This window comes from Pteronotus mesoamericanus, unplaced genomic scaffold (genome assembly GCF_021234165.1).
Source record: "Pteronotus mesoamericanus isolate MK-2021 breed Mesoamerican mustached bat unplaced genomic scaffold, CSHL_Meso_final contig_27, whole genome shotgun sequence".
NCBI lineage: Eukaryota > Metazoa > Chordata > Mammalia > Chiroptera > Mormoopidae > Pteronotus > Pteronotus mesoamericanus.
Window position 1 is genome coordinate 21,081,340 of NW_026555115.1, and position 26,442 is coordinate 21,107,781.

Below are 26,442 nucleotides of genomic sequence, written 5' to 3' on the forward strand. Positions count from 1 at the left end.
ACACACACACACACACACGTGCATACACATACACATGTGTATGTACATATGTATATGTATGTATATATGTACACACACACATTCCCCTGCCCCCCCAAATAGAGCAACCATATCATCAGCAGCTGCCCCAGGGATGAAATGACTAAACTCGTTCCCAGCAAGCACTGGGAAACAACAACCAGATGATGAACACTTAAGGTTTTGAGCTGCCTCCCTGCAGCCTCCAGACTCTTCACTGGTTATCTTCATCACCAGTCTAAAAATGATTTTAAAGACATCCAACCCTCTGATAATTCCATCCCCCTGATATGCCTGGGTTTTCATTTTTATCACACACTTACCTTTGTAACAGCAGTCTGCCAACCCTGAAGAAATTCAGGTCTATTTTTTTCTCTGGCTTCAGTCAGCAAATACTTTTTTATATTCTGGTTAAAAAGAAACCACAACATAGATGCTATGTTCCATCAGTTGGTGAAAAATGGAACCTGCCCACAGCAGATAGAAGCAAAAGAGGTGGCTATGGCCCCACCATTGGGCAGAGTATGCATGAACGAGTTTAAAGCTGGAACTTTATTTCAGACCTTTCACTTCATAATGTTAAGGACTCTGACCCTCTATACTCAGTTATGCGCTTAGACTGTGGACACTGATATATGTTGTAGTAAGGACTTTTTATGAGAGGCTTAGCTTTTCTCAGCACCAAGTCAACCTACTGAACTCGAAACTTAAAAATTACTGCCAATGCTCAATAGAGGGAAGGAACTCATGGCAGAAATAACTAATAACTGAAACTAAATGAAAAACATTTAGTGTTTAGTTGCTATATTTTTGAGGACTGCAGGTAAAGGTATCATTCAATTTGTAGAGGTACAATTAAACCCATTCTAAATACTAAATAGAGTCAGAGCTACTGTTGAAATTTCTACCTAGATGAAGCCTACTGAAGTTTCAAATTTTCCCTTATGCCCTCAACCTTTTCATTCATCTCTTTCTCTGCCTATCTCTTCTAAGAATGAAGTCAAGGTTACAGGAGTTAAATTAATCCTTCCTGAAGGTAGAGTAGAAGCACACATGTGTGTATACATTTTTTAAAAAGTGTGTGTGTATATGTATACACACACACACACGCATATATGTATTTTATTTCCACAAATATGTTATACTGTATCATTTCTGCAACTTGCTTTTTTAAACTCAGTGTGTCTTTGAGATCTTAACACTTTATTTTAACTGCTATGGCCAGTTTAACAGTGTGATTATACTATAGTGTATATATTTAGCTGATATGTTGGTAGAGCTAAATTTAGGCTGTTTTGATTTTTCGCTATTATCAATAATGCTGCATTTGAACATCCTGGTGCATGCCCCATCCTTGTGTGCAAATACATTTTTATGGACTAGATAGCAAGAAATGGAACAAGTATGCAATAATTTACAAAGCGCTTAGAAATGATTAGAATTGCGATTGTTCAAATACATATTCCACCAGAAAATATACGTCTGTTTCCTTTTACCTACATAAAAAAACTGAATACCATTAAACTTTTCCTAACATAATAGGCAAAAAACTGGAACAATATTTCCACTTCCTGTACTTCTGGTGAAGCTGGGCATCGCTCCATGTGTTTAATGGTTATTTGCATTTTTCTTAAAAATTACTTATTTTATTAGAGACTTCTTTTTCTTATCACTTGTAGAAATTCTTTATATATGCTAGATAGTGTCTATTATATATCACAAACATTTTCTTCAAGTCTATCTCTTGCTTTTAACTTTATGACATACAGAAGTTTTAAATTATGATATCTTAAAATTTATTAATCTGTTCATGTCTTTTGCTTTTTTGATTCTGTGTAAGAATGCCTTCCCTACCTTCCCTACTCTAAGAACACAACATTTTCTATATTTTACTCTAACTTTTACAGGTTAGTGTTTTACATTTAGGTCATTATTATGGAATTTGTTTTTACAAATAGTATGAAGTAAGGATCTATATTTTACTTTTCCAAATACAGCTAATTTTCCCAATGACATACACTGAAGAGCCTGTCCTTTCCTAACTTTATCATATACTAAGTTTCCACATATACATGAGTTGTTTCTAGATTCTCTATGGTGTACCACCAATCTACTTGTCTATTCCTAAATAAAGATATAGTTTTTAATTACTAAAACTTCATGATATGGTTTGACATCTAGTAGACCAAATATTCCATCCTTCATTGTTCTACTTCAAAACTATTTTAGTTGTTCATGGACATGAATACTCTAACATGAATTCCATGATGAGCTGACCGGGTTTCATTAAAAATCCTGATGGGACACTGATTAGGACAGAAGCTGATATATATTAGTTTGGGCAAAATTGATCACTTTCCAATATTAAGTATGTCTATCTTTCCATCTATTCAGATTTCCTTTAAATATTTTAGTTTTCATCTTTAAAAACTTCCACATTTTTTGCTAGGGTATATTTCTGGATAATTTGTGTCTTTGTTATTTTTGAAAATGGAATCTTTCTGTGTTGTTACATTTTCTAACTGGTTCTTGCTAGTGCAGAAAAATTAAGAAACCTACTGAATTTTCTTGCTTTGTATCCCATCATCTTGTTCAACTCTCATATTTGCCAGCTGATTCTCTTGGTTATAAGTCATTCTACAGAAGTTATCTTGAAGATACAAGCAAATTTCAACTCTAAGAGAAACCAAGGAAAATGATTTCTATCCACATTCAAAATAAAGTGTTAATGGAAAGACATAATAAAATCTGATAAAATCCAAATAAGGAATGTATCTCAGAGGGGGATCCAGATTATAGAGAGCCACCTGTTCCCACCTGGAGTGTCCGCTAGTAGTCCTTTTGTCTGCAAATATTTCTGTGGGTTTTTATGAGAGAAATTGATCCTCTTGGTATTGACTTATGCTACTGAATCTAGAGCCAAGGTAATATTTGGTCAATCACAAGATATTAAAAAATATAGGCAGCGTATTAACTTACCTCTACACAAAACTTAAAATGAATGCCTTGTGAATCATAAAATGAAATAATTCGGTTAGAGAGTGTCACAGTAATGAGAGACCAATGGACTTCCAGGTGAATAGGAATCAACAGAAGACTCTTTTTAAACAGATCCACCTAATCAAGACAAGAAAAAGAAATGCAGCCATCACCACAAGCCATCCAAATCAACAAAAATAAACAGTAGCTTTCATTTCTTGACCCTAACCTGCCCAAGTCATAAAATTAGGAAGTGATGAAGCCAGAATTTGAACCCAGGTCTTCATCTTAAGCCCATGTTGTAACTACTAAGCTATAATACACAATAAGAAAACTGATGACATAGAGAGCACCACTTTCCATTTAAACTGCTACACCTATGCTTATCAACTGTCAAATATGACTTGGCCCATTGCTTAACTAATTTTCTTATGTACATATATGACCACGATTCAATTCTTATTAGGAAGGAATCATGCTATTAGAAAGCAGGGCTATAACGCTTCTGTCTTTCTATAGACTGAATACAGTAGTGAAGATTGTGGGCTCTGAATTAAGACCAGTCAAGGTCAAATTGTGGCTCTTGCACTTATTGGCCAGATGACTTAGGCAATTTTCACAGCTGTGTTTCAATTTCCACCATTTGAAACACAGATAACAATAGTACCTACCTTATGAAGTTCTTGAGAGTGATAGTAAATGTAAAATGCAAAGAACTGTGCTTAACACATTATATGCAGCCAATAAATCTTAGCTATTATCTCGCTGTTACTACCTTGGGTCACCCAGATGTCAAAACTGAGAAAAATATCCATGATAATACTTTACATACCCTTTATATCCTAATTCATCCTTTATTATCCTGATATATCCTTTGCAATCTAGAAATGTTTGCTATTCCACTCAGATATCCTAGTTGTGGATGATAAAGGAGTAGGTGTTTAATAAACATTTGTAAAAGAATTAATGAATTTCTTTTCTTCAGGTACTTTAATTTTTTTAAATTATTTATTTATTTTTAGAAAGGGAAGGGAGAAAGAGAGAGAAACACAGGTGTGTGAAAGATAACATCAATTGGTTTACTCTTGCATACTCTCCCAACTGGGGACCTAGCCTGCAACCCAGGCATGTGTCCTGACTGGGACTCAAACCAGCAACCTTCTGGTCCACAGGCCGGTGCTCAATCCACCAAGCCACATCAGCCAGGGATTTTTCAGGTACATTTAAAGCTTATTTTAGTGATTCCTTGGATTAAAAAATTACAAGTCTAGTTTAAAATAGCTGAAATATTCTCAAGGCTTTCTCTCTCTCTAATATTCAGATAATGTCCTGCTCTAGAACAGATAATGTTCTACATGGCTTTGGAGCAAAGCACTTTAGCCCTTCTGTTTTTCAGTTTCTGTATCCATAAACCTGGGAGTGGATAGAAGGAAATATTAGAAAGGACTGACAATTAGTTTTTTCCAGCTCAAAAATTCTGAGTGTCTAAGACAAGAAATCATATTTAAAGTAGAGTATTAAATAACAACAAATTTATATTCTTCTCAAAAAGAAACTTTCTGGGAGAGGCATACTGCCATGCGGTGAGCTGTCTGTGGATAGAAGCTGAGATCTCAGTCATGTCACAACAAGGAACTGAATTCTGCCACCAACCTGAAAGAGCTTGGAAGATGAGAATGCAGTCTGGCTGAATCCTTGAGTGCAGCCTACTGAGACCCTGAACAGATGACCCAGTTAAGCCACACCTGGATTCCTGATCACAGAAACTATGAGGTAATCAATAGTGGAAACATCTCAGCACATGAATCTGGGAGACAGGTGAATGAGAGTGGCTCTGCAGTGTTCCCTAGGTGGCCTTTTTAAAGGTCAGTTGGTTGCAGCCTGGAGAACGTATTCCTAGCCAGGTCTGGACGGTGGTATGGCATGGTCTCTGAGGTTCCCAAAGCATCCCCAAATACTCTGAGCTGGGTAACCACAACAAACAGAAAAGGAAGGGCCAGAAATGAAGACCCTCCAGATTATTTTCTGGACCAACCTGAACCTTCCAAACACTGAATCATACAACTTGAGAAGCTCTAAAAACTGGACCACCAAGGTTCCTGATGTCCTTAACACTGTGGCTGGTGAGAAACTAATCACTTATCTCTTTATAAGTTTTTAATGATTAAAAAATAATAAGATTTATAGAAAACAGTATGGAGATTCCTCAAAATATTAAGAGAACTACCATATGATCCAGCTATTCCATTTCTGTGTATGTACCCTCATGTTAATTGCAACACTATTTACAATAGCCAAGATATGTAAACAACCTAAGTTTCTGTCAATGGATGAACTGATAAAGGTGTGGTGTATATATAAAATGGAATATTATTCAGCCATAGGAGAGAATAAATCTTGCCTCTTGCAACGACATGAACGGCTCTAGAGGATATTATGCTAAATGAAATAAGACAGATGGAGAAAGAAAATACCATATGATTTCATTTATATGTGGAAACTAAAAGAAAACCCTTAACAAAGAAATAAAACCAATCTCATAGATACAGAGAACAGATTGGTAATCATCAGATGGGAAGTGGGTTGAGGGTGGGCAGTATGAGTGAACAGGTCAATTATTTGGTGATGGATAGTAACTAAATTTTTGGTGGTGATCACTTTGTAGTGTATACAAATGTCAAATTATATTGCACACCCAAAACTGATATAATATTATATACCCATTTTACCTCAATACAAAATGAAGAAAACAAGAAACTTTTTTCTTAATTATAAAAACAATTTTTAAAATAAAAATTAGAAAATACAGATATATAGATACACTTCAATGTGTACCTTTCTAGATCTTTTTCTTCTTTTTAAAAAATTTTATTCATTCATTTGTTCATTTTACAGAGGAAGGGAGGGAGAAAGTGGGGTAGAGAAACACTGATGGGACAGAGAAAAACATCAATCAATTACCTCTTGTACATACCCAAATCAACCCAGACATGTGCCCTGACCAGGAACTGAACGAGTGAGCTTTCAGATTGCAGCATAACACCAACCAACTAGGCCACACTGGTCAGGGCTTCTTATTTTTAATATGTTAACTTTCACACACACAGACACAACTACTTTATATATATGAGGTCTGTCCAGAAGAAGTCCAACCATCGTTAGGAGAACGGTTTGCGTGACATTGATGTAACAGGGCAGCCAAGGACAGTGGACTGGAATGCACATAGGTGAACAAGGACGACTTCACAGTACTCATCAGTGGGAGCGGTAGACGCCACTGAGTGAGCATATGTAATGTGAAGCCATCACATTCATAATGTCTGAGTGAGCAGAGCAGTGAATCTGCATCCAATTTTGCAGTAAGCGTGAATATTCCTCTGCGGAAACTATTCAGATGATTCAGAAGGCCTCAGTTATGGGATACTGGTGATTGGCAGCTTCATCACAACACTGTGCCTGCTCATATATCACGTCTCGTGCAGAGGTTTTTGGCAAAACATCAAATCACCCTAGTGATTCAGCCTCCTTAGAGTCCAGGTTTGGTGCCCTGCAACTTCTGTCTTTTTCCAAAACTAAAATCACCTTTGAAAGTGAAGAGATTTGACTGTTGATGAGATTCAGGAAAATACGATGGGGCAGCTGACGGTGACTGGGAGAACTGTGTGAGGTCCCAAGGTGCCTACTCTGAAGGGGACAGAGGTGTCGTTGTCCTATGTACAATGTTTCTTGTGTCTAGTGTCTTCTAAAATAAATGTCTCTATCTTTCACATTACAGGGCTAGATATTTTCTGGACAGACCTTGTATAATTAAGAGAGATGTGAGAACAACATATATTTTGCCAAAAAGACAGTCACTTCAGAACTAAAGGCATACATTGTGAAGGATGGGAAAAAATATTTCATGGAAGTGGAAATGAAAAGAAAGTTGGGGTAGTAATACTAATTTATCAGACAAAATAAACTCTAAAACAAAGAGTGTAAGAAGAGGTCAAAGAAGGGCATTATATAATGATAAAAGGATCACCAACAAGAAGTTATGGTCCTTCTAAACATCATTGCACCCAACATACTCAACATAGGAACACCTAAATACATAAAGCAAATATTAGCTGACATAAAAGGAAAGACTGACAGTAGTACAATAATACTTGTAGTAGGGGATTTAAACACCCCACTTATAGCAGTGGACAGAAATAACATGGAAACATTGGCTTTAATGACACATTATACAATATGGAATTAATTTATACAAAGTATTCTACCCCAAAACAACAGAATACACATCCTTTTCAAGTGTACATGGAACACTTTCCAGGATAGATCACCTTACGCCACAAAAATTTCAATACACTTAGGAAGACTGAAATCATATCAAGTATCATTTTCAAACATAACACTATGGATCTAGAGAACAATTACAAGATGAAAACTGGAGGGAAAAAAAGCATTAACACTTGGAGGCTAAGAAAAGATGCTATTTAACAACCAGTGGGTAAAAGAAAAATTAAAGAAGAAATAAAAAAATATCTTGAAACAAATGAAAATGGAAACACACTCCAAAATCTATGGAATATAGCAAAGACAGTTCAAGGAGGGAAGATGATAGTGATACAAGGCCTACCTCAAGAAACAAGAAAAATCTCAGACAATGTAACTTTACATCTAAAGGAACTAGAAAAGGAGTAAACAAAGCCCAAAGTAAGTGGGCGAAAGGAAATAATAAGGATCAGAATAAATAAAATAGAAACGTCAACAATAGAAAAGATGAATGAAAAAGAACTGGTCTATATTTTGCTGTGTATAATGTGCAACTTTTTGTCCAAATTATAGAGGGAAAAATAATGATGCACATTATACATGGGTAGGACTAATTTCATATCTTTATAAATGTTTTTAATTCTTTTACTTATACTTATGCATTAAAAGTGAAACTCTAGAAAGTAATAATGATATTTGTATGCACAATAATACCCTGGATATGATAACTGATTTTGTTTCCAAATATAAAGAAATAAAAAATTGAATTAAGATTTTTTCCCTGAAAGTCTGGGCCAAAAACGTGGGTGCATATTATACACAGGAGCACATTATACACAACAAAATATGGTGCTTTAAAAAATAAAATTGGAGATTAACAGCTGAAGGAGACAGCCACAGACAGTAGATTCCTAGAAGTCTCAAAGAGACTTCCTAAGGTCAGACAGGGTCAACAGCTGACATCATCAGAGGAAGATCCAGTAATAAAAAAAAAACAGTCGTCTCCTACCATAGAGGTTCACACTATAAAGTCACGAAATCAAGACAGATCAATTGAAGAAGCAGAAGCAAAAGAGAAGAGTCTCACAAATAATGGGAAGACAAAGAAATACGACCCCCCTCAAAGGCAAAGGAGAAATCCCCACAAAGAGAACTAAATGAAATAGAGGCAAGTAAACTATCAGATATTGAGTTCCAAACAATGGTTCTAAGGAAGCTCAATGAGCTCAGTGAGCTCAGAGAGAATTACAAAGAACTACAGAGGAACTTACTGCAAACTCTATCAGCATGAAAAAGGACATAGAAACTATCAATAAGAGACGACAGGAAATGAAGAATACAATTTCTGAATTGAAGAACACAGTCGAAGGAATCCAAAGCAGGCTAGATGAAGCCGAGGATCGAATCAGTGAGCTGGAAGATAACGTGGAAAAAAGCTCCCACAAAGAGCAAGAAAATGAAAAAAGACTCAAAAAGAACAAACAGGCTTTTAGGGAAATGCAGGACAACCTGAAACGTAATAATATGCATATAGTAGGGATACCAGAAGGAGAAGAAGAGGAGCAAGGGATAGAGAATCTGTTTGGAAAAGTAATGATGGAAAACCTCACTAATCTGAGGGGAGAAAAAGTCACACACGTCCAGGAAGCACAGAGGGTCCCATTCAAGAGGAACCCAATGAGGCCCACTCCAAGACACGTCACAATTAAAATGGCAAATAGCAAAGACAGAGAATCCTAAAGCAAGCAGGGGAGAAAGAGGTAGTGACATATAAGGGAGCCCCAATGCGGCCAGCAGCCGACTTCTCAGCAGAAACACTACAGGCCAGAAGGGAATGGCAAGAAATATTCCAAGTCATGAAAAGCAAAGGCCTGCAACCAAGACTGCTCTACGCAGCAAGGCTCTCCATTAAAATGGAAGGTGAAATAAGGAGTTTCCCAGACAAAAGGAGGCTAAAAGAATACACCTCCACCAACCAGCACTGCAAAATATGCTACAGGGACTGCTTTACGAAGGTGAAGAAAAAGAGTCTATGAATACCTGGTTCCTTTCACAGTCACCAATACTTGATATTACCAATATTTTTAATTCTTCTTAGTCTGATTGTGACAATGATGTGTTAAGTGTTCCATTATTGTTTGTTGAAACTAAACCTGTTTTTGTATATTTCTTGCCTATTTCTATAATTTTTTTTTAAAAAAGCCTTAAATGAATTTTTGGTATTCTTTATCCATTTTCTGATTAAATGTTTGTAGTATTCCCTAAAAGAAAAAAATCCAGAAAACTATTAACCCTTTTTTAGATGTGTTACAAATACTTTTATTCTATTACGTGTCCTTTAACTTTTTTAATATGTATATTACTATATAGTCTTAAATGTTTAAATTGGTCATATTGTCAATATTTTACTTTATAGTTTCTGGGTTTGAATATGTTACTTCAGGGTAAGAAAAATATTATTTAAAAAACAAAATCAGAAATGAAAGACCAATGACAACCAACACCAGAGCAATACATGGGATTATAAGATAATGCTATGAACAGTTTACACCAACAAATTGGACAACCTGAAAGAAATGACTAAATTCCTGAAAACATACAATTTTCCAAGACTGATTACTGTAACGAAATTGAATCAGAATCAAAAAATTCCAAACAAAGTCCAAGACCAGATGTCTTCACAGTTTAATTTTATCAAACATTCAAAGCAGAATACCTATCCTTCTTAAACTATTCCAAAAAAACTGAAGAGGAGGGAAAGCTTCCAAGCATTACCCTGACACCAAACAAAACCAAGGCATTACAAAAAAAGAAAATTATAGGCCAATATCCCTTAAAACAGTGAAAAGCTGAACATTTCTTTTCTCTATGAGATCAGGAAAAAGACAAGGATGTCCACTCTCACCACTTTTATTCAACACAATATTGGAAGTCCCAGCCAGAACAATCAGAGGGAGGGATGGAGGGCGGGCATCCAAATTGGAAAAGAAGTAAAACTGTCACTATTTGCACATGATATGATACTATATATAGAAAACCCTAACAATTCCACCAAAAAACTATTAGAACTAATAAATGAATTCAGTAAAGTTGCAGAATAACAATATTAATATCCAAAACTCTGTTGCATTACTATACACTAATAACAAACTATGAGAAAGTAATTAAGAAAACTATCCACCTATAACTGTATCAAAAAGAATAAAATATCTAGGAATAAATTCAACCAAGGAGATAGAAGACCTCTACTCAGAAAACTATTAAGACACTGATGAAAGAAACTGAAGGAGACACAAATAAATGGAAGTATATACCATGCTTGTGGACTGGAAGAATTAATATTGTTAAAATATCCACATACCCAAAGCAGTCTGTAGATTTGATACAATTCCTATCAAAATACCAATGGTATTTTTCATAGAACTGGAATAATCTTAAAATTTGTATCACAGAGACCCTGAATAGCCTAAGCAATCTTAAGAAATAAAAAGCTGGAGATATCATGCTCTCTGGTTTCAAACAATACTACAAAGTTACAATAATCAAAACAGTATGTACCGGCATAAAACCAGACACATAGGTCAATGGAACAGAATAGAGAGCCAAGAAATAAAACATCTACATGGGCAATTAATCTATGACAAAGGAGGGAAAAATATACAGCAGGGAAAAGACAATCTCTTCAATAAATGTTGGAAAACTGAACAGATACATGCAAAAACTGAAACTGCACCACTTTCTTACATTATATACAAAAATAAATTCAAAACAGATTAAAGATGTACATGTAAGAACTATAGAACTCCTAGAAAAAAAAAGCATAAGCAGTAAACTCTCTGACATTAGTCTTATCAATGTTTTTTGAAGACGTCTCCTCAGGAAAACGCAACAACAGCAAAAGTAAACAAATGGGACCACATAAAAGTAAAAAGGTTTGGCAGAGCCAAGGAAACCATCAACAAAACTAAAAGGTAACCTACTGAATGGGAGAAGATATTTTCAAATGATATGTGTCATAAGAGATTAATATCCAAAATATATAATGAATTCATACACCTTAATATCAAAACACAATCCAATTTAAAAATGGGCAGAGGGTCTGAACATACACTTCTCCAAAGTGTATACAGATCTGTTGTGTCTGTTGGCATACAGATGGCCAACAGACACATGACGAGATGCTCAACATCACTAATCATCAGAGAAATGCAAATCAAAACCATGAGATATCACCTCACACCTGTTAGAATGACTAGTATCAAGAAGACAGCTAAGAGCTGCTTTTCCCTGGTGTGATTCCCTCCTGTGCAGCTGTTATGTGAACAGTAGTCGTTTATGTCCATTTACCTTCTCTCCCACCTAATTGCTTGCCACCACCTGATGGAACATTTGACAGACATGGACATGGGCCTTCTGAGGCCCCAAGACTATCTTTTTGGTTTTTAACTACAGACTGACAAAGATTATCACTTTAAGGTGGATAATGATGAATATGAGCACCAAGTATCTTAAGAATGGTCATTTTAGGGGCTGGCACAAAGGATGAATTACATTGTTGACGCAGAGACGATGAATTATGAAGGCAATCCAATTAAAGTAACACTGGCAGCAACTCTGACAATGTCTGTACGGCCAGTGGTTTCCCTTGGTGGCTTTGGAATGACACTACCTGCTGTCTTATAGTTGAAGTTTGTGTGGTTCAGGGCCTATACATTTTGGCAGATAGCACTTAGTAGCTGTGGAGGAAGATGCAGAGTCAGAAGACGAAGAGGGAGAGGATATGAAACTCCTAAGTATATCTGGAAAGAGTTCTGCCCTGGAAGTAGTAGCAGGTTTCCATAGAAAATAGTAAAACTTTCTGCTTAGGAGGATCATGATAATGAAAATGATGATGATGGTTTTGATAGTAAGAAAGGTGAAAAAAACTTCCGGCAAAGAAATCTGTATGAGATTTTCCAGCAAAAAAATCAAACCAGAATGGAAAAGACTCAAAACCATTACCACCAACATCAAAAGGTCAAGAATCCTTCAAAAAAAAAACAGGAAAAAAACACCACCAACATCAAAAGGTCAAGAATCCTTCAAAAAAACAGGAAAAAAACACCGAAAGGACCGAATCCTATACAAGACATGAGAGCAAAAATGCAAGCAAGTACAGAAAAAAGTAGTTTTCTGATAAAGGAATTAGACATGCAAGTCCAAGAAGCACAGAGAATCCCAAACAAGACGGATGCGAAGAGGCCCATGCCAACACACACCATAATTAAAATGCCAAAGGTTAAAGATAAAGAAAGAATCTTAAAAGCAGCCAGAGAAAAGCAGGCAGTTAAGTACAGGGGAGCTCCCATAAGACTGTCAGCTCATTTCTCAGAAGAAACTTTGCAGGCTAGAAGGGATTGGCAAGAAATACTCAAAGTCACCCTAGCTGGTGTGGCTCAGTGGGTTGAGCGCCAGCCTGTGAACCAAAGGGTCGCCAGTTCGATTCCCAGTGTAGGGCACATATGTGCCTGGGTTGCAGGCCAGGTCCCCACTAGGGAGTGCATGAGATGCAACCACACATTGGTGTTTCCCTCTCTCCCTCCCTTCCCCTCTCTAAAAATAAATAAATCTTAAAAATATTTTTTAAAAAAAGAAATATTCAAAGTCATAAAAAGCAAGGACCCAAGATTGCTCTACTGAGCAAAGCTATCATTTAGAATCAAAGGACAGATAAGAGTTTCCCAGACAAGAAAAAACTAATGGAGTTCATCATCACCAAACCATTATTATATGAAATGTCAAAGGGATTTATGTAAGGAAAAAAAGATCAAAACTATGAGCAATTAAATGGCAATAAATACAAATCTATAACAATTGAATATAAAGAAACAAACTAAGCAAACAAGAAGAACCTAGACAGGATGGTGGATACGGAGAGCATTTTGATGGGTGCCAGATGGGAGGTGGGTGTAGGGAAATAGGTGAAGAAGTGAGGGGATTAGGAGCACAAATAGGTAGTTGCAAAATAGCCATGGGGATGTAAAGTGCTACATAGGAAATGGAGTAGCCAAAGAGCTTATACGCAAGACCCATGGACAGGAACAATGGTCGGGGGATTGCCCGAGGGAGCGGGTGGTGCTTGGTGGAGGGGGAGCAAAAAAGAGAAAAGTCAGGACAGCTGTGATAGCATAATCAATAAAATGTAATTAAAAAAAAAAAAAGAAAAGAAAAAGGTAGTTTTCTTTCAAAAGTGGAAATCATGTGCATCAATTATGTGAAGAATTGCTTCCTGATAATCAACCAGAAGGCGATTCAAGATCTCTGGCAGTTGTGGAAGTTTCTTTAAGACAATAGTTTAAACAGTTTGTTAAATTTTCCATCTTATTTCACATCTGTAACAGTTGGTGTCTGCCTGTCCTTTTTATAATGCAAAGCAATAATTTTCCTTACTATATCTGATAAATGATGTTCAGGGTCCACTGTCAAGAATGTGCTGTCCAAAATGTCCGTTTAGTTTTTAAAGTGAAACTCCACCCTCTGCTTGATTTTAAGTATGTATGAAATGGTATAATAGGACATAGTAGTAGTGAAGGTCAGACAAATGGAAATGACGGGGAGACAAAAATATATGTGTGAAATACACTCAATATTTTAATAAAGAAAAAAAGATTAAGTGTTGATGAGGTTGTGGAGAAAAGGGAAACCTAGTGTACCATTGGTAGGATTGTATATTGGTACAGCCACTATGGAAAACAGTTTGGAGACTCCTCAAACATTTAAAAACAGAACTACCATATGACCCAGCAATTCCACTTATAGGGATTTATCTAAAGAAACTGAAAACACTAATTCAAAAAGATATATGCACCTCTATGTTCACTGCGGCATTACTTACAATAGCCAAGATAAGGAAGCAACTAGGATGTCCATAGATAAGAAGATGTGATACCAACACACAATGGAATGTTATTCAGCCATTAAAAAAAAGAAAGAAATCTTACCATTTGCAACAACAAAGGTGGACCTAGAGGGCATAACGCTAAAAATAAATGAGATAGAAATCTAAAAACAAAACAAACACACAAAAACAAATCTCACAGATGTAGAAAACAAACTGATGGCTCCCAGAGCAGAGGAGTAGGGGGATGGGCAAAAAAGGTGAAGGGGATTAGGAAGTACAAACTGCAGGTTATAATATGAATCACAGGTGTATAATTTACAGCACAGGGAATGGAGTCAATATCTTAAGAAATGTACAGCAACAGATGGTTACTAGACTTATGGCGATCATTTTATAAGATATATAAATATTGAATCAGTATGTTGTACACCTGAAATGAATACTGTATGCCAACTATATTTTTTTTAAAAATGTGTGGGACAGATTGTATTATTGATACCAATTATTTGTCGTCCTCCCTGTAACAGAATTATAGAGATCTGCCTATTGCCATGTGGAGATACATATTCCTGTTACGTGATTTGATTTAACCAATGTTCTTCAAACAGAAATGAAGTTATTTCACAACCAGGCTGAAGTCTCAAGAGCTATCATGTGGCTCTGAGATTGGAATGTCTCAAGATTAGGTGCTGCCCCTTCAGTTTGAGGCCCATTAAAGGAACAAAGATGAGAAACTACAGATCACCTCCTCAGATGCAGGGAAACCATGTGATAAAACTCAACATTCATTTTTTTTTCCAATATTATGATTAAAAAAATCTCAGCAAACTAAAAATAGGAGAAAACTCCCTCATCCTTATAAAGAGCACCTACCAAAAAGCTCACAGCTAACATCATAACTATTAAGTGAATGACTTAATGTTTTACTTCTAAGATTGAGAACAACGCAAAGATGTCCTCTCTCATTATTTCTATTCTACATTGTACTAAAAATTCTAACAATAAGGCAAGGAAAAAATGACTTACAGTTTGGAAAAGTAGAAAGAAAAGTCACTAATTACAAACATGACTGCCTATGAAAATCTCACAAAATATACAAAAACCTCACAGAACCAGACAGTGAGTTTGGCAAGGTGATAGGATACAAGGTCAACATACAAAGATCAACTGTATTTCTATATACTAACAGCAAACATTTGAAACATAAAATTTTAAAAACTCTGTTTATAGCAGTTTCAGAAATATGAAATGCTTATGGATACATTTTAAAAATATGTACAAGACCTGCACGATAAGAATTACAAAATATTGCTGAGAAAAATTAAAGACCCAAACAAATGGAAAATATGCCATGTTCAAGGACTGGAAGACATAATATTAAGATATCCATTCGTCCAAAGGGCATACAGATTAAATACAATCTCAATCATAATCCAGAAGTTCTTTTTTAAAAGAGATTAAGAAACTCATTCTAAAATTTATATGAAAATGCAAAGGACCTTTGAATTGCCAAAATAATCTAGAAAAACAAGGATAAAGCTGACCAACTTATACTGAATTCAAAACATGCTGTTGACATACAGTGATTAAGAAAATAGTATGGCATAAGCATAAGAACAAATAACGAGTTCAATATAAGAATATAAAGTCCAGAAATACACCACACCTATATAGTCAAATTGATTTTCTACAAAGTTGCCAAAGCAATTAAACTGGGAAAGAGATGTATTTTTAGCAAATGACATTGGAACAACTGGATATACACATGGAGGGAAAAAAAAAGAATCTTGATCCCTAACATCATGTCTTACACAAAAATTGAGATAACATCAGAGATATAAATGTAAAACCTAAAACTATAACATTAAAAGAAAACTGAGGCAAAACTTTTTAGCCTGTATACACAAAGCAAGAACTATAAAAGAGAAAAGCATGATAAATTAGGTTTCATAAAACTTTAAAATCTCTGGCCCTGGCTGGTTGGCTCAGTGGATTGAGCGCCAGCCTGGAAACCAAAAGGCTGCCAGGTTCCCAGTGAGGGCACATGCCTGGGTTTCGGGCCAGGTCCCCAGCTGGAGGTGCATGAGAGGCAACCCATGGATGTTTCTCTGGCACATCAATGTTTCTCTCTATTTCTCCCTCCCTCCACCTCCCTCTAAAAATAAATAAATAAAATATTTAAAAAATTTTATTAAAAATATTTTAAATCTCTGCTCATCAAAAGACATGGTTAAAAAAATAGGCAGAGCCCTGACTGGTGTGGCCCAGTGGGTTGGGCATCATCCTGAAAACCAAAAGGTTACTGGTTTGATTCCAGGTCAGGGTACATGCCTGGGCTGTGGGCCAGGTCCCTGTTTGGGGTCATGAGAGAGGCAACTGATTGATGTTACTCTCACACATTGATGTTTCTCTCCCTTTCCTTCTACTTCCCTATGCCTCTATATAAATACATACATACATACATAAAACCTTTAAAAAGAAATTAGAAAAGCAATAGACTGAGAGAAAATAATCACAAAACATAGATCTCACAGAAGACTTATATCCAGAGCAAATGAGTAATAAGCCTTTCTTTGCTCTAAGTCTTTTTTTTTTTTAATTCCTCACCTGAAGATTTTTTTTTCCATTGCTTTTAGAGAGGGAGAAAGGAAGCAAGAAAAAAACTTGGATGTGAGAGAGAAACATCAATCAGCTGCCTCCCATACGCTTCCCAACCGGAGATGGAACCCTCAACTTAGGTACGTACCCTGACCAGGATCCACAACCTTTCAAGAAACGGGATGACGCCCTAACCAACTGAGTCACACTGGCCAGGGCTTTCAATTGTATCATTTACCCATTTTTATTCTGAGTTGGTGAGGTCTTTCTCTTATTGATTTGTAGAAGTCCTTTAAATAAAATAACTTCTCTGATACTGCAAATTATTTCCCAGTTTACTATTTGTCTTTTTACATTGCTCGTATTTATATATGCAAAATTATTTTTTCATGTAATTGAATTATTTTTTATAGCATGGGAGTTTTAAGTTGTACAGAGAATGGATTTCACTAACCTTTTTTTTTTTTTTTTAAGTTCTCTTACAGAGACACTTAGCAGACTCTGGTCAATATGGAGGTATAGGTATACATAGTTCGCCTCCTTGCACAACCACATCAAAATTGCAACTAAACTATAGAACAACCATTACTCAGAACCATCAGAAATCGAGTCAAATGAAAGTCTGACAACTATGGAACTAAAGGAACCAAATCCATCCTCACTGGTAAGAGACACAGAATGGGCTGGTCCCACATCCACATGTGGTGGATAAAAGTTCCAGAGGGTTATCTCCGGACCGAGGGGTCCCAGCACCTCAGGCCCCCCAGCCTAGAATTCCCGTACCAGGAAGTAAGTCACCATCACTTCTGGCTGTAAAAACCAGTGAGGATTGAGCTGGTGGAAGAAACTACTGTATTCCTACCCAAGCAGTTCCTCATAAAGGGCCTGCTCAGGGACTTACTCAGAACTTACTCCCTCTGAGCTCTAGCACCAGGCTAGTAGCTAGAAAGGGACCAGTGACAAAAAGGAGGTGCTGAAGTATCTGGAATCAGGTCAAGAGCTGGGGGACAGCATTATCCCAGACAGAAAGATGTCAAGAAGCCCTTGATCCTTTTCTGAGCCCTACCCAGACAGAGTCACAGAGCCAGCAAGTAGGCACCATATCTGGGACTCCCATCAACCTGGCTAACACTGTTTGTCCTGCCTTGGTGATACCCAGAGACTCCATCCTACCCAACTTAAGGGCCCACCCAAGCTGCTTTTCCATATAAATGGCTGGTCTTGGCTCATGCTTCACAACTTCCTAAATCCTCTCAAACAAGCAAGAGCCAGCCTCGGTGACCCCCCCACCCCCGGCCAGCTCCCATATCTGTTAAGTGATTTCGGACCCTGCGCTAGCAACAGCCATCTTGGATCATAGTTTGGCTTCACCTGGGAACCTCCAAGGCCAGAAAAGTAGCAGACACCCCAGGTTGCTTTGTAGCTATTGCTGGGTGGTCCTGAGAATACCTGTGGTGGCTGACCTTGCCCTGTACCATCCAGGAAACCGCAGAGCCTGCACACCCATTAGACAGGCACAGACCATGCTGGAGCACCACCACCCTGCACCTGCACAGCTGATCTTCCACAGAGGGCAAAGGTTGGTGGTCGCTGGTCATAGAGAGTACTTGCAACTGAATGGCCTGGAAAAATCCCTCCCATTGACCTCCCAATAGCAACCAAGGCTCAACTACAAGAGGAGGGTGTACTCAAGTGTACCACACTATAAAGGTGTACCTCAAGTAACCAGCTTGGGTGACAGGGAGGATGTGCCACTGGACCCTACAGGACACCTACTACATTAAACCATACAATCAAGACATGGAGTCATAGAAGCTCTATTTAATACTTAGACACAAACACAGGGAGGCTGCCTAAATGAGGAGACAAAGACACGTGGCCCAAATGAAAGAACAAATCGAAACTCCAGAAAAAAAAACTAAACGAAATGAGATAACCTACCCATCAGATGCAGAGTTCAAAACACTGGTTATGAAGATGCTCAAGGAACTTGGTAAGGACCTCAGTAGCATTAAAAAAAGACCCAGTCAGAAACAAAGTATACACTAATTGAAATAAAAGAACAATTTACAGAAAATACAAATCTTGAAGGCCTCTGAGACAACTTCAAGTGCATCAACAATTGGATTATAGGGGTGCTAGAAGGAGAAGAGAAAGAGCAAGAAATCGGAAATCTATTTGAAAAAATAACAAAACAAAACTTCTCTAATTTGATGAAGGAAATAGACATGCAAGTCCAGGAAGCACAGAGTCCCAAACAAGATTGATGCAAAGAAGTCCATGCCAAGACACATCATAATTAAAACGCTAAAGGTTAAAGATTGTTGGGAACGGTCCCACCTGGTTTCAGGGACTGTAGCCTCACTGACAGGCAAGAGGGCCCCAAGGCTGGAGCTGAGCAAGGAGGCCTTGGGAAAATAGGCCACTGAGGAGGCAAAACCTGTGCCCCTGGCGGGGGTGCAGTCCCTGCCTCCTTCACATCACCCTCCTTGGCCCCGGAAGATGGCTGGTTTGTCAATGACGAGTAAGACCCCTTGATAGCAGAGGCAACCTAAGACAGGCATAGTCACATAGGGGCCATCAGGGAAGGACTTGGGGGACAGGGAGAAGGGGCAAATGACCCTCACCCTTGACTTTGTCATGGCTGGAGTTCTCAATCTATCTGAAAGAAGCCTCCTTATCTCTTGGCTGCTCTGCTCCACCCGCCTGACAGGGTCAGTGAAACAATACTAAAGGCAGGTACAACCCTAAACTGGATCACATGGTTCCCGGAGGCAATTAGGCCTGGAAAAGGAAAGCATTAAATCCTATGAAACTAACTTTGATAAGAATACCTTCGAGTTAATGAGTACTGATGTTTGGGGGTCCAAGCGTAAGATGAGATCAGTTTCCCAGGTTTCAGGGTGAATGGGAGCCACCCTGTCTACCAGACCCTGACCTGAGGAAAGTCTCTGTGGTTTCCTTCAACTGTTATCTATGAGCTCTATCTGTTCTCTGTAAACATAGCCTTTAGGCATTGATCGGTAAGTTTTGCTTGCATGCTATATGCTCCTGCGCATATAGTTCTCAATAAAAGTCATTTCAAGTGAAGGGCTTGGGGCCTTCTCCACTAGAGGGAATCGCCACCCTCTTTTCCTGGCTGACCAAGAGCGTCTGGAACGACTTACTTCTTCAGCTGCAGTGGCTGGGGGGACTTTGCAGGACGGGGTACCTCCCTCAAAAGATAAAGAGAGAATCTTAAAAGCAGCAAGAGAAAAGCAGTTAGTTACCTACAGGGGAGTTCCCATAAGACTGTCAGCTGATTTCTCAAAAGAAACTTTGCAGGCAAGAAGGGGCTGGTAAGAAATATTCAAAGTCATGAAAATCATGGACCTACAGCCAAGATTGCTCTACTCAGCAAAGCTGTCATTTAGAATTGAAGGGCAGATGAAGAGCTTCCCAGACGAAAAACTAGAGTCCATTATCACCAAACCATTATTATAAGAAAAGTCAAAGGGACTTGTTTAAGAAAAAGATCACAAGTATGAACAATAAAATGGCAATAAACACATATGTACCAACAATTGAATCTAAAATACAAGAAGCACAGAGACAAGATCATGGATACAGAGAATGTTTTGATGGTTGCCAGATGGGAAGGGAGTTTGGAGGAATGCACGAAGAGGTGAAGGTATTAAGAAGTACAAATAGATTGTAATTACAGAATAGCTGTGGGGATGTAAAGTACAGCACAGGGAATACAGTAGCCAAAAAACTTATACACATGGCCCATGGACTTGTACAATGGTGTGTGGATCCCTGAGGGAGTAGAGGGTGCTTTGCGGATAAGGGCAAATGAGGAAAAATCAGGACAAGTGTAATTGCATAATCAATAAAATATAACTTTTTAAAAGTTCTCTTACAAGTTCTTAGTACTTTCACACTTAGCACTGTCTTGTTTTGTTGCTTTTAAATTCTTATTCTGTAATTTATCTTGATGTAATCTAACCTAGTGAGTACTTCATTCTTTTTTTCTTTTTTCCCCCCACTTAATAATAAAAGTATTTGTGGCTATTAGTTTCTCTTCAAAACAGCTCTCCATAGTGGTTGGTAGATATACTCCCCTTTCTATCCCTTTGTAGATCATTATATAGTTTCCTTTTGGATCCAAGGGTTGTATCCTATAATGTGTGTATCTGTAAAATTTTCAAATTGTTAAGATTTTTAATCCTCTTTTTATTATTTATTTCAAGTAGACTGAATTGAGATCAAGACATAATATAAGTAATACTTTTCTTTGTTGCCATGTATACAATCAATTTTTATGAATGTTCCTTAGACAGAAGTTTTTTGTTTTTGTTTTTGTTTTGAGGGGAGGAAAGATGTAGTTACAGGGGTATCCAACCTTTGGCATCTCTGAGCCACACTGGAAGAAAAAGAGTTGTCTTGGTCCGCACATTAAATACACAAAAACTAACGAAAACTGATGAGCACAAAAAAGGTCCGTGTATAATTTTCATGATATCCATCACCACAGATAACCAAAAAAGTCCTCACATAATAACCCTAATTATGCAGTGGCCTTTTTGATAATCTTTTGAAATCACCAAGCAGTTCCCAAGTTTGTGATCACTAATATAGAAAATGTACATATCTAAGTTATAGAAGTTAGTAATAAAACTAAGTAATGTTTTAAGTAAATTTATGATTTTGTCTTGGGCCGCATTCATAGCCATCCTGGGCCACATGCAGCCTGTGTGGGTTGGACACCCTGATGGAGTATATATCAATAAACCAAATGAACTGGTTGTATTCTTAAATTTTTATTTATGATCCTTTTTTTCTATTAGATTTGTCCAACTATGAGAGGTCTCCCACTAGACTATTTTATCAAAGTATTCATGCTTCTATGTATTGAAATTATCATACAGTTTACTTTTCATCTTAAATTCTATCTCAAATGTTATTACTACTACTATTTCTTTTTGTTTTTTTGTGACTCCTTTCTTCTGGTTTCCATTTGCCTAGTACCTCTTTAACTGTCACTTTATTTTCAACCTTTCTTTTTCATATTATTTTGTTTATTTCTTATCCATAGCATATAGATGGATTCTGTAACTTAACCCAATCTGAAAGTATCTAGAGGACAGAATAATTTAATTCATTCTATTCAATGAAATGACTTGCATACCTAATTTTAGCCTTTTTCTCTCATGGTTGTTTTTCCATGAGTGTACAGGGATATCTCCTTTTATTGCTCTTTACTGTGCTTTGCAAGTATTGTGTTTTTTACAAATTGATGGTTTATGGCAGTCTTGTATTAACCAAGTCTAGTAGTGACATTTTCCAACAGGCTTGGATGGCTGGCATTTTTTAGCAATAAAGTATTTTTAAATTAAGGCACATACTGTATAGTGTTTTCTTAGCAATACACTATGCACACTTAACAGACTACAGTATAATGTGAACATAATGTTTATATGCACTGGGAAACCAAAAATTTTGTGTGAATCACTTTATCATGATATTTACTTTATTGCAGTGGTCTAGAACTGAAGCCACGATATTTCCAAAGTATGTCTGTATTTTTCCATGCTATTTATAACCTTTCTCTACTCTACACTACATATGATCATTTTTCCTATATACATAATTTTTCCTGGTTAAGTAGCATTCTATTAAATGAATGTATATTTTTTATTTGACCAATCTCCTACTAATTAGTTATCCTCAATTTTTTTTTTTATCCTCATTTGAGGACATGCTGGTTTTAGAGAGAGGGGAAGGGAGGGAGAGAAAGATGGAGAGAAACATCAATGTGACCGAGAAACACTGACTGGTTTTCTCACACAACTTGCAACCGGGATGACGATGCAACTAGCTGAGCCACACCAGCCAGGGATATCCTCTTTTCTTTTTAAAAATATTTTTTTAAATTTATTTTTAGAGAGAGGGGAAAGGAGGGAGAAAGAGAGAGAGAGAGAAAACATCAATGTGTGGTTGCCTCTCGGGTGCACCCTACTGGGGCCCTGGCCTGCAACCCAGGCATGTGCCCTGACTGGGAATAGAACCAGAAATGCTTTGGTTCTCAGGCCAGCACTCGATTCACTGAGCCACACCAGCCAGAACCTCTTTTCTAATATAAGAACCATCACAGCCCAGCCAGCAGTACAAGATACACACTTGGAGGTCACCTTTCACACTTCCTTCTCCTCCATCCCCATAATGAATCCATCACCAAATCCTCTTAATTTTACTTCCTAGATCACACTTATATTTGTGTACATCTCCCATCCCTCTTGCTACCATTCTACTCCAAAATACCATTAGTCTGTAACGGCCTCCTGTTCTACCCACATCTACTTTGCTCCCACATTCATCCATTTTCTTCAGTGCTGCTAGAATACCAGTGGGATGATGTCACCTAGAACCTTTCAGTAGATGCCTATACGTTTAGGATAAAATTCAAAACACAGACCTTAAGGCCCTACGTCTCTGGATCAGGTCCACTTCATACCAGTCTCTTCTTTTCTTTCTGCATTCCAGCTACACTAGCCTTCTCCCATGCTCCCATACACTACCATCACATACAATAATGGTTATCACTTACTGTGTGTCCACTATGTACCCAGTAGTTCACACGTGTTATCTCATTTCTCTTTACCACAAGGTAAATACTATCGATTTATATAGATGAGGAAACTATAGCTTGTAAAAATTAAGTAACTGCCAAAGGACTTACAACTAGTAAAGTGGCTGAACTAGAATCTGAACCCAGGTCTGATTCCTGAGTTTATTATATCTATTTCCCAGATTTGTACTCTTCAACCACATTTCATTTATCTTGGCACTACTAAGATGCCTTGCATAGCAATATTCAATCAAGTGTTTTTGTACTTTGCAAAACTCTATCTCCAGCCCTGGGTGGTGTGGCTCAGTGGACTGAGCACTGGCCTGCGAACTAAAAGGTCAATGGTTTGATTCCCTGTCAGGGCACAGGCCTGGGTTGCAGACCAGGTCCCCAGTTGGGGGCGTGTGAGAGGCAACCAACTGATGTTTCTCTCGCACATGGATGTTTCTCTCCCTTTCTCCCTCCCTTCCTCTCTCTCTGAAAATAAACAAAATTTTTTAAAAATTTATCTCCATCCACAATTACTTAAGACAAGGCCCAGTCTTAATTTCTCTAATCCATTCAGTACACAGTAAAAAGTTATAGTATCTCTAGGCCTATGACTGTAAAATTTGTACTTATTGGTAATTTTTTCAAAATATCAAAAATAGAATATAAATGGGCTTTTTAAATGTTTCTGGCATAGTCAATGAATATAGAGATATCGTATTTGGCTGTATATAATGCTCTCCCATGTATAATGAGCACCCGCATTTTTAGCCCAAACTTTCAGGAAAATTATTTTTCATTTTAATTGTTTAATTCAATTTTTTAAATTTATTTAAATATTTTTTAATATTATAAAGGAATTTTAGCATTTATTTTTGAATATTTAATATTTAATATTATGGTACAAGAAATTTTATGTAACAAATAATTACAAACACAAGAACGGATAGAAGGTATTTCAGGTACTACCCATGTATAATGTGTGTCCTTATTTTTCCCTCAAAAATTTGGGAAAAAAGTGCACATTGTACATGGCAAAATATGGTAAATTAAGATTGAAAGGAATTGTAGCGATTACTCTGATTTATCATTTTGATAAATAATCTAAAGCCCAGACAAATTAGCATCTTGTCCAAGTTGCACATTAAGTTAATAGTAATGTGAACCATTAACTTTCTGCCCAGTGCTTCGTTACAGTGTGTCCCAATCAAGAATATAGACTTAATGTTACTAGTGTCTTACCTTTTGAACAAGATTTAAAAGAAATAAAAAACTGTCACATTAAAGAGTCTGTTTCTAATTAACATCATATTGGTAATAAAGTTCTTAATCCTTCCACTCGAAGTGACTTATCATCTGCATTTTAAATTTAAAATGAAAAGAAATAGAAAGAATACCTTTTTAGTCCATCTTTTTACTCCATTATATCCTTTGGTTACCAGCTGTCTATGAAAAAAGCTGTTGAAGAAGTGAACCTAGAAGAGACATCAAATACAAGCACCAGAATTATATTAGTCTGGGCCCAGATTTAACTTAAAAAACAAGGGAAATTTAAAAATCCTTGAATATACTATACACAAAGTGATGAGAAGTTTCTTCTTTAAAATAATAACCGAAAATACAGAAAATATATTACATGGTTCACAGAAGACTCTGTTCCAAACTTCCATTAGAATGACCTTACAGCTGTGGTCTGTAGTTAGAGCTGGAATGGGCAGTAAAAAGATTTCCTGAATCCAATCAAGTAGAGAAGCAACCTGACAAATTTCTCCAAATCAGGTGACAAAGGTCAAAGAAGCTATGATTTGATTCCTTTGACTAAAGGGATATAGATTAGGAAAACTAACCTCATAGGAAGAATGTGAATTTTAAGATTCTTATTGTCATAACAATGGTAAAAAGGCCTTAGCTTACTCACTTCTAGCACTGAAAGAATTAATCTGGTCATGTGGAACATCATGTCCTGCATCCTTTGCTTCAAAGTTCTGCCTTATAAATTAGTGTCAGATCACCTGAGACAGTAAAGTATTGTGGTCTTTAAGTGCTTACGCAGTAATTTTGACTTACTTATGATGAAAAAATTGTTCTCTTATTGCTTAGGTTCTCAGCATGTGATCACCAGATCTCACACATTATTAGCATTACCTGAGAAATTGCCAAAATGCAAATTCTGAGGTCCTACCCCAGATCTACTAAAGCATGAACTCTGAGGTTGGGGCTCAACAATCAGGTTTTATAAACCTTCTAAAGTATTCTGATGCATATTCATTTTGAGGAGCACATAGCTTAAGACACAGACTTAAAAAAAGGGCTTATGGTAGCTATCTCGAGAGCAGTGATTCTCAAACTTTGTGTGCATCAGAATTGGGAACACAACCTGACAGACTAGCCTCATGATTCCAATTTAAAATGCATAACACATTTGTGATTTTAAGTGGGAAGTTATTGTCTATATTTTTAAATAGTGTTGGAATCTGAGATTCATTACATTACCTACTTAAACTATTAGACTTATAAAAGTTTATAAAGTACTTCAAAAGGTTTTGCTTGGTGAAATCAAAGACTACCCACCAAGCAGTCTGAGCACTCAGAAAGAAAATACATTAAATTAAAAAAATAGTTTTAATATGTAACTAAGCTCTTAAGGAAATTTTACAATTTAAGGGGGTTAGTTTGTATTTGAACTGAGTATCAAAGATTAATCCAAGATAAAGTGAAAATACATGCTACCACTTCTTTTTTTTTATTTCTCACTCTCAGAATGCTACCACTTCTTTTTTTTATTTCTCACCCCCAGGATATTTTTTTCCCCATTGCTTTTAGAGGGTGAGGAAAGGAGAGAGGAAGAGAGAGAGAAACACTGAAGCAAGAGAGAAGCATCAATTGGTTGCCCTCCTCACATGCCCACACTGGAGATCGGAGATTGTGTGTGTCTAGACCAGAGTCGCACACACCCACACTGGGACCAAGGATCGAACCCACAACCTAGGTATGTGCCCTGACTAGGAATTGAACCCATCACCTTTCAGTTATGGGATGATGAGCCAACCAAGCCACACTGGCAAGGGTACCTTATCATTTTGTAAAGGCAGTAATAAGACTAAGTTAAATT

General features: G+C 37.0%; 1 protein-coding gene and 1 pseudogene across 6 annotated transcripts in view; one reads left to right on the top strand and one right to left on the bottom strand.

Moving 5' to 3' along the window:
- Positions 1–26,442, bottom strand: part of SENP5 (SUMO specific peptidase 5) — a 64,023-nt gene that overhangs the window by 5,225 nt on the left and 32,356 nt on the right. For 4 of the 6 annotated variants that reach the window (XM_054575127.1, XM_054575126.1, XM_054575125.1 and 1 more), the window contains 3 exons: positions 24,728–24,805; positions 2,998–3,135; positions 342–425 (listed from right to left, as the gene is read on the bottom strand). In XM_054575127.1, the coding sequence (XP_054431102.1) occupies positions 342–425; positions 2,998–3,135; positions 24,728–24,805 (300 nt within the window). Of the gene's footprint in view, positions 1–341; positions 426–1,742; positions 2,669–2,997; positions 3,136–24,727; positions 24,806–26,442 lie in introns of those variants that run through there. The other 2 variants (XM_054575130.1, XM_054575129.1) reach the window with 2 other exon arrangements.
- Positions 11,635–13,579, top strand: LOC129071791 (nucleophosmin-like; annotated as a pseudogene).